The sequence below is a fragment of the Chiloscyllium plagiosum genome, unplaced genomic scaffold (genome assembly GCF_037043375.1).
Source record: "Chiloscyllium plagiosum isolate Xiang-an unplaced genomic scaffold, Cpla_swu_hap1 HiC_scaffold_10, whole genome shotgun sequence".
NCBI classification, from domain to species: Eukaryota; Metazoa; Chordata; class Chondrichthyes; order Orectolobiformes; family Hemiscylliidae; genus Chiloscyllium; species Chiloscyllium plagiosum.
The window spans coordinates 2,893,380-2,904,325 of record NW_028270148.1 but is presented as its reverse complement, the minus strand read 5'-3'; the positions used below and the strand labels follow the sequence as shown (position 1 = coordinate 2,904,325).

Sequence of the window (10,946 nt, the reverse complement as noted above, 5' to 3'; positions counted from 1 at the left end):
CCCCACTTCCCCACAGCTCCTCACCACTCCCCCATACCCCCACACCCACTCACCACTCCCCCCGTATCCCCTAACCACTCCCCCATATGCCCACACCCCCTCACCACTCCCTCTCCCCCATACCTCACCCCCCTCAACACTCCCAGTCCCCCACACCCCTTCACCACCCCCCCCACACCACTCCCCACACCCTCACACTCCCTCACCACTCGCCCACACCCCTCACCACTCCCCACATTCCCTCCCCACCCCGCACACCCTCACACACCCCCACACCCCTTCACCACTCCCCACCACCCTCACACCCCCTCACCACTCGCCCACACCCCCTCACCACTTCCACACACCCTCCCCACACCCTCAACACCCCTCACCACTCATCCACACTCCCACACCCCATCCACCACTCCCAACAGCCCCACACCACTTCCCCACATACCGTCGCCCCTCACCACTCCCCCATAACCCCACACCCCTCACCACTCGCCCACACCCCCTCACCACTTCCACACACCCCTCCCCACACCCTCACACCCCCTCACCACTCATCCACACTCCCACACCCCATCACCACTCCCCAACAGCCCCACACCACTTCCCACATACCGTCGCCCCTCACCACTCCCCCCATACCCCACACCCCTCACCACTCCCCCAACCCTCACACCTCCTCACCACTCCCTCACACCCCTCACCACTCCCCCACACCCCTCACACCTCCTCTCCACTCCCCCACAACCCCTTCCACCACTCCCACACCCCCTTTCACCAATCCCCCCACACTCCCACACCCTCTCACCACTCCCCCAAACCCTCACACCTCCTCACCACTCCCCCACATCCCTCACCACCCTCTCACCACTCCCCCACCATCCCCTCAGCACTTCCACACACCCCCACGCCCCTCACACTCACCAACTCACTCACAGCCCCTCACCAATCCCCACACTCCCTCACCACTCCCCCATAAACCCCCTCACCACTCCCCATTCCCTCACACCCCCTCACCACTCCCCACACCACGACACCCCCCTGCACCATACCCCCACTCCCTCACACCCCCCTCACCACTTCCCCATACCCCCACACCCCCTCACCACTTCCCATACCCCTCACCACTCCCCCATAAACCCCACCACACCCTCACCCACCTCCCCCACACCCCCTCACCACTCCCCCACACCCCCTCACCACTCCCCCATACCCCCAAACTCCTCACCACTCACCCACATGCCCTCACCACTCCCCCATACCCCCACAACCACTCCCCACACCACCTCACCACACCCCCATGCCCCCACAACCACTCCCCCACACCACCTCACCATACCCCCTCACCACTCCCCCAAACCCACACACCCCCTCACCACTCCCGCACTCTCCCACACCACTCCCCGCACACCCTCACACCCCCGTCATCACTCCCCCCACCCCTACACCCCCCACCCACTCTCCCACACCTCCACACCCCCCTCACCACTCCCCCACACCGCCCACCACTCCCCCACACCCCTCACCATTCCCCCACACCCATACACCCCTTCACCACACCCCCACCACCGTCACATCCCTCATCCACTCCCCACACCTTTCACCACTCCCCCACACCCCCTCACCACTCCCCCATACCCCCACAACCACTCCCCCACACTCCCTCACCACTCCCCATTACCCCCTCACCACTCCCCCATACCCCCACACTCCCTCACCACTCCCCCACACCCCCTCACCACTCCCCCGTACCCCCACACCCCCTCACCACTCCCCCGTACCCCCACACCCTCTCACCACTCCCCCATACCCACACACCCCCTCACCACTCCCGCACACCCCCTCACACCACTCCCCCACACCCTCACACCCCGTCATCATTCCCCTACACCCTCACACCCCCTCATCACTCCCCCACATCCCTACACCCCCCACCACTCCCCACACCTCCACACCCCCTCACCACTCCCCCACACCCCCTCACCATTTCCCCACACCCCCTCACCACTTCCCCACACCCCCTCACCACTCCCCACACCCCCTCCCCACACCCGCACACCCCTTCACCACTCCCCCACATCGTCACATCCCCTCATCACTTCCCCACACCTTCACACCCCCTCACCACTCCCCCATACCCCCACAACCAGTCCCCCACACCACTACATCCCTGCACCATACCCCCACTCCCTCACACCCCCTCACCACTCCCCCCACCACTCCCCCATACCCCCACACCCCCTCACCACTCCCCTATACCCCCACACCCTCTCACCATTCCCCCACACCACCACACCCCTGCACCACACCCCCACACCCCCTCACCACTCCCCCTCACCACTCCTCCATACCCCCTCACCACTCCCCCATACCCCCTCACCACTCCCCCATACCCCCACATCCCACCACCACTCCCCCACACCACGACACCACTGCACCATACCCCCACTCCCTCACACACCCTCATTACTCCCCCACACCACCACACCCCTACACCCCATGACCACTCCCGCACATTCCCACACCCCCTCACCACTCCCCCACACCCTCACACCCCTCATCACTGCCCTACACCCTCACACCCCCTCATCATTCCCCCACACCCCTACACCCCCAACCACTCCCCCACATCTCCACACCCCCTCACCACTCCTCCACACCCCCTCACCACTCCCCACACCCCCTCACCATTTCCCCACACCCCCTCCCCACACCCTCACACCCCTTCACCACTCCCCCACACTACCTCACCACTCCTCCACACCGTCACATCTCCTCATCACTCCTCCACACCTTCACACCCCCTCACCACTCCCCCGCACACCCTCACCACTCCCCCACATCCCCTCACCACTCCCCCCTACCCCCACAATCACTCCCCCACACCACCACATCCCTGCACCATATTCCCACTTCCTCACACCCCCTCACCACTCCCCCCACCACTCTCCCATACCCCCACACCCTCTCACCATTCCCCCACACCACCACACCCCTGCACCACACCCCCATACCCCCACACCCCCTCGCCACTCCCCCACACCACCACACCACTTCCCCACACCCTCACACCCCCTCACCACTCCTCCACTCCCCCACACCCCCTCCCCCCTCACCACTCCCCCACCTCCACACTCTCTACCCCACAGACTGACCTACTGCTACATTCCTCAACCCCTTCATCCCCTGTCCGTAACCCAGACCCCACCTCCACATTCTCCATCCTCTACTCCCCTCTCCACACACACACACATATACACACAGACACACACACATATAGAATCACACACACACACAGACACCCGCACACACACACACACACCCACACACACACACAGACACCCGCACACACTAAGCGATAAAACGTACTTACTGATGATATTCAGCTGGGTCCCAGTCCCGTACACATCGGACCACACTGTACAGTAATACACAGTCGCATCTTCAGGCTGACTGTTTGTGATTGTTAGTGTAGCAACAAGACCGGTGTTATTTCTGGTCGAATTAAAACGACCCTGAAAATCTTTATTCACTAACACATCTCCATCCACACGGTGTGTCACAATCCATTGATAACCTGTCGGGCTGCGTCGGTACCAGTGCACATCACTCACTCCCAAATCGATATCCTGCATAGAGCAGTGTAACTGGGCGGTTTGACCCACTCTGACATTCAGTATCGGGGTCTGAGTGAGCACAGGAAATCTTTCACCTGGAACAGAAACAAAGCGAGAGATCAGATCCAGAAAGCAGCATTGGGCCTGTTTAAAGGGATGGTCCGTTGAGCTCAGGCACAGTATTTAAAAATAAGAATAATCTGTAAGACTGTCACAGAAAGCTGCTTCAACCTCGCCTCACTGTTTCACAAAATAAAACCATCAATGATCAGGATTTAAACTGGACCATGAGCTGTAAAGTAATTAGCCAGGAGCATTAACTGAAGAGTAACTAACCGGGAGTATTCACTGTGGGGTAATTGGGCAGGGGCATTAACTGGGGAGTAAGTGGCCAGGAGCATTAACTGAAGAGTAACTAGGTAAAAACAATGACTGCAGATGCTGGAAACCAGATTCTGGATTAGTGGTGCTGGAAGAGCATAGCAGGTCAGGCAGCATCCGACGATCAGCAAAATCGACGTTTCGGTCAAAAGCCCTTCATCAGGAATAAAGGCAGTGAGCCTGAAGCGTGGAGAGATAAGCTCGAGGAGGGTGGGGGTGGGGAGAAAGTAGCATAGAGTACAATGGGTGAGTGGGGGAGGGGATGAAGGTGATAGGTCAGGGAGGAGAGGGTGGGGTGGATAGGTGGAAAAGGAGCTGGGCAGGTTGGACAAGTCCGGACAAGTCATGGGGACAGTGCTGAGCTGGAAGTTTGGAACTAGGGCTAACCAGGAGTATTAATTGTGGGATAATTGGACAGGGGCATTAACTGGGGAGTAATTGACCAGAAGTAGTAATTGTGGAGTATTGAGTCAAGAGTATTAACTGTGGAGTAACAAGCCAGGAGAAAAAATGGTGGGGTAATTAGCCAGGGGCATGAACTGCCTAATTAGATTAGATTCCCCACAATATGGAAGCAGGCCCTTCGGCCCAACATGTCCACACTGACCCTCCAAAGAGTAACCCATCCAAACCAATGCACCTAACACTATGGGCAATTTAACATGACCAATTCACTCTAACCCTAAACACATCTTTGGACTGTGGGAAGAAACAGGAGCACCCAGAGAGAATGTGCAAACTCCCCACAGACAGTTGCCCGAGGCTGGAATTGAACCCGGGTCCCTGGCGCTGTGAGGCAGCAGTGCTAACCACTGAGCCACCGTGCTCTCAAGGATCAGGTTTGAGGTCGGTTGATCCTACTGGAGCCAAGCCCCTCATCAAACTGTTCCCAAACCTGCCTCGTTCCAAACACTCCTTCCCAAGGACCTGAGATGGAGTTTCAGAAGTTGGGAATCCCCCTGGACCAGACCAGGTTTGTCACTGCCCATGAGAAATCCTCCTGGTTTCACACAGTCTCCCTCCCTCTCCATTGTACAATCCAGGATTTGGGATGGATCCCATACTGAGCACGTCCAATGGAAGAGCTGAAGAGGATCAGTAGCCAATCCAGAGAGGCTTGGAAAGAAAGCCACAAAATGCAGAAAAGCAGCAGCCAGCCCTGATGCTGAAAGGTCTCACGTTCTGGGGCACGCTTCCTGTGCAACTGTTTCTCAAAACATTTAAAAAATATTGTGGTGACAACATTATTTAAGGGAAGTAGATATCGGGTTGGTTCAGAGAAGTCATGTGACAGAGAGACGGAGGAGGAGGGGAGAGAGGGAGAGGCAGAGAGGGAGAGAGAGAGTGAGAGAGGAGGCAGAGAGAGAGGGAGAGGCAGAGAGAGAGACTGAGGGAAGGGATGGAAGGGGGTTTGGGATGAGGGTGGAGGGGACAGGGATAAGGGTGGAGGGGGGTTGGGATGAGGATGGAGGGGGATAGGGATGAGGGTGGAGGGGGGTAAGAATGAGGGTGGGGGTGGGAGGTGGGGCATTAGGGGAAATGGTAAGGGAGGGGAGTGGAACTAAATCATTGCACCCTTATAATGCCCACCTCTCCATAAACGTATAGAGGGCATTGATGGACACCATTGATGTGTTCCGTCTCCAATGAGACCCGGGCATGAACATAACTGCAGACTGTGTGTAATTTTGATGAATTTTAAGGAGGGTTTCTCTGTACGATTCCCAAACCTGCCTCAGTAACTCTGTCCCACTCCACAGTGACACTGCACTGATCCCAGTCTCCCAACCAGTGGCAGGGGGAATACATCCCAACTCCAGTGACTGAGCCCCCTAATCAGGCACTCCCAGGCCAGAGCTGCCCAATATCCTCCCGGTCAGACTGGGGTCACTTTGTGCCCGGCTTTGTGGGCAGGCAGCTGGACACCCTGATGGAGGGGCTGCCATCTCCTTCCCTGCAACAGAGAAGGTCTGAAACTGGGCTGTGCCGGCTGGTCATCCCCCCCACAGGCCCAACACAGAGCATCCCCTGTCCCCCCACAGGCCCAGCACAGAGCTCACAGAGCGTCCCCAATCCTCCCACAGGCCCAGCACAGAGTGTCCCCAGTCCCCCCACAGGCCCAGCATAGAGCGTCCCCAATCCCCCCACAGGCCCAGCCCAGAGCGTCCCCAATCCTCCCACAGGCCCAGCACAGAGCTCACAGAGCATCCCCAATACCCCCTGGGTAAGTGGCACTATCTCCTCTCAGACACCTACAGCACCATCAATCTCACCTCCAACATCAAGCAGCTCGCTCAGGTGTGTGATAATGCGGTAATTATATTGGGGAATTCCAACCCCATCGACATTAACCGGGATAACTATACTGGGGTAACTATACCGGGAAAACTATACCGGGATAACAATACCGGGGTAACTATACCGGGGTAACAATACCGGAGTAACAACTCCGGGATAACAACACAGGGATAACTATACCGGGATAACAATACACGGATAACAATACCGGGATAACTATATGGGAATAACGATACTGGGATAACTAGACCGGGATAACTATACCGGGAAAAAAAACTGGGATAACAATACCGGGATAACAATACCGGGATATAAATACCGGGATAACAATACTGGGATAACTATACCGGGGTACCTATACCGGTATAACAATACCGTGATAACTAGACCGGGATTACTATACCGGGATAACTATACTGCGATAAACATACCGGGATAACAATACCAGGATAACTATACTGGGGTAACAATACCGGGATAACAATACAGGGATAACAATACTGGGATAACTAGACCGGGGTAACAATACCGGGATAACTATACTGGGGTAATAATACCGGGATTACAATACCGGGATAACTATGCCAGGGTAACAATACCGGGATAACAATACCGGGGTAACAATACCGGGGTAACAATACCGGTGTAACAATACTGGGATAACTAGACCGGGATTACTATACCGGGATAACTATACCGGAATAACAATACTGGGACAACAATACCGAGATAACAATACCGGGATAACAATACTGGGGTAACAATACCGGGATAACAATACCGGGGTAATAATATTGGGATAACAATACCGGGATAACTATGCCAGGGTAACAATACCTGGATAACAATACCCGGGTAACAATACTGGGATAACTAGACCGGGATTACTATACCGGGATAACTATACTGGAATAACAATACTGGGACAACAATACCGAGATAACAATACCGGGATAACAATACCGGGATAACTATACCGGGGTAACTATACCAGGATAACAATACCGTGATAACTAGACCGGGATTACAATACCGGGATAACAATACCGGGATAACTATACCGGGATAACAATACCGGGATACCAACACAGGGGTAACTATACCGGGATAACAATATCGGGATAACTATACCGGGATAAACATACCGGGATAACTATACTGGGGTAGCAATACCGGGATAACAATACAGGGATAACAATACCGGGATAACTAGACCGGGACAAACATACCGGGATAACAATACCGGGACAACTATGCCGGGGTAACAATACCGGTGTAACAATACTGGGATAACTAGACCGGGATTACTATACCAGGATAACTATACCGGAATAACAATACTGGGACAAATATACTGGGATGACAATACCGTCATAACAATACCGGGATAACAATACTGGGATAACAATAGCGGGATAACTCGACCGGGATAACTAGACCAGGATAACAATATCGGGATAACAATACTGGTATAACTATACTGTGATAAATATACCGGGATAACAATACCGGGATAAAAATACTGGGATAACAATACCGGGATAACAACACAGGGGTAACTACACCGGGATAACAAGACCAGGATAACAATAACGGGATAACAATACCGGGATAACAATACCGGGATAACTATACCGGGATAACAATACCGGGATACCAACACAGGGGTAACAATACCGGGATAACAATACCGGGATAACATACTGGGTTAACAACAGCGGGATAACTATACTGGGGTAACAATACCGGGATAACAAGACAGGGATAACACTACCGGTATAACTAGACCGGGACAAACATACCGGGATAACAATACCGGGATAACTATGCCGAGGTAACAATACCGGGATAACAATACCGGTGTAACAATACTGGGATAACTAGACCGGGATTACTATAACGGGATAACTATACCGGAATAACAATACTGGGACAAATATACTGGGATGACAATACCGTCATAACAATACTGGGATAACAATACCGGGATAACAATACCGGGATAACAAAAACCAGGGTAACAATGCTGGGATAACTAGACCGGGATTACTAAACTGGGATAACTATGCCGGGACAACAATACCGGGATAAGTAGACCGGGATAACCATACCGGGATAACAATATCGGGATAACAATACCGGGATAACTAGACCGGGATAACAATACCGGGGTAACAATACTGGGATAACTAGACTGGGATAACTATACCAGGATAACAATACCAGGATAACTAGACCTGGATTACTATACCGGGATAAATATACCGGGATAATAGCGGGATAACAAAACCGGGATAACTAGACTGGGATAACAATACCGGGATAACTATACTGGGATAAATATACCGGGATAACAATACCGGGAAAACTATACTGGGATAACAATACCGGGGTAACAATACTGGGGTAACAATACTGGGAAAACTAGACCGGGATAACAATACCGGGATAACTATGCCGGGGTAACAATACCGGGATAACAATACCGGTGTGACAATACCGGGATAACTATACCGGAATAACAATACTGGGACAAATATACTGGGATGACAATACCGTCATAACAATACCGGGATAACTATACAGGGATAAACATACCGGGATAACAATACCGGGATAACTATACCAGGGTATTAATACTGGGATAACTATACTGGGATAACAATACCGGGGTAAAAATACCGGGATAACAATACCGGTGTAACAATACTGGGATAACTAGACCGGGATTACTATACCGGGATAACTATACCGGGATAACAGTACCGGGATAACAATACTGGGATAACTAGACCAGGATTACTATACCGGGATAAACATACCGGGATAACAATACCGGGATAACAATACTGTGATAACAATACTGGGATAACTAGACCGGGATAACAATACCGGGGTAACAATACCGGGGTAACAATACTGGGATAACAGGACCGGGATTACTATACCGGGATAACTAAACCGGGATAACAATACCAGGATAACTAGACCTGGAGTACTATACCGGGATAAATATACCGGGATAACAATACCGGGATAACAATACCGGGATAACTAGACCGGGATATCAATACAGGGAGAACTATACTTGGATAACAATACCGGGGTAACATTACCGGGATAACAAAAACCAGGGTAACAATACTGGGATAACTAGACCGGGATTACTAAACCTGGATAACTATACCGGTGTAACAATACCGGGATAAGTAGACTGGGATAACCATACCGGGATAACAATATCGGGATAACAATACCGGGATAACTAGACCGGGATAACAATACCGGGGTAACAATACTGGGATAACTAGACTGGGATAACTATACCAGGATAACTAGACCTGGATTACTATACCGGGATAAATATACCAGGATAATAGCGGGATAACAAAACCGGGATAACTAGACCGGGATAACAATACCGGGATAACTATACTGGGATAAATATACTGGGATAACAATACCGGGATAACAATACCGGGAAAACTATACTGGGATAACAATACCGGGGTAACAATACCGGGGCAACAATACTGGGATAAAAAAAACCAGGGTAACAATACTGGGATAACTAGACCGGGATTACTAAACCGGGATAACTATACCGGGACAACAATACCGGGATAAGTAGACCGGGATAACCATACCGGGGTAACAATATCGGGATAACAATACCGGGATAACTAGACCGGGATAACAATACCGGGGTAACAATACTGGGATAACTAGACTGGGATAACTATACCAGGATAACAATACCAAGATAACTAGACCTGGATTACTATACCGGGATAAATATACCAGGATAATAGCGGGATAACAAAACCGGGATAACTAGACCGGGATAACAATACCGGGATAACTATACTGGGATAAATATACCGGGATAACAATACCGGGATAACAATACCAGGAAAACTACACTGGGATAACAATACCGGGAAAACTAGACCGGGATTACTATACTGGGATAACTATACCGGGATAACAATATCGGGATAACTGGACCGGGATTACTATACCGGGATAAAAATACCATGATAACTATACCAAGGTAACAATACCGGTATAACAATACCGGGATAACAATACCAGGTTAACAGTACCGGGATAACTGTACCGGGATAACAATACCAGGGTAACAATACCGGGATGACAATACTGGGATAACTATATCATGGATAACAATGCTGAGATAACTATACCGGGAAAACAATGCCTGGGTGACAATACTGGGATAACAATACCGGGAAAACAATACCGGGATAACAACACCAGGATAACAATACCGGGATAATAATACCGGGATAACTACACCAGGATACATACACCGGGATAACAATACTGGGATAACAACACTGGGAAAACTATACCAGGATGACAATACCGGATAAGAATACTGGGATAACAACACCGGGATAACAATACCGGGGTAACGATACCGGGATAATTATACCGGGGTAACAATACCAGGATAACAATACTGGGATAACAATACTGGGATAACAACACTGAGGTAACAATACTGGGATAACAATACCGGGATTACAATATAGGGATAACAACTCCAATATAACAATACCAGGATAACAATACCCGGAGAACAATACTGGGATAATAATAACGGGGTAACAAAACTGGGATAACTAGACCGGGATA

The 10,946-nt window shown here is 51.5% G+C and overlaps 1 protein-coding gene across 1 annotated transcript in view; it reads right to left on the bottom strand.

Moving 5' to 3' along the window:
* Nucleotides 1–10,946, bottom strand: part of LOC122546946 (junctional adhesion molecule-like) — an 82,067-nt gene that overhangs the window by 16,025 nt on the left and 55,096 nt on the right. The window contains exon 3 of the mRNA XM_087991019.1: nt 3,365–3,703. Within this exon, the coding sequence (XP_087847145.1) occupies nt 3,365–3,703 (339 nt within the window). The remainder of the gene's footprint in view (nt 1–3,364; nt 3,704–10,946) is intronic.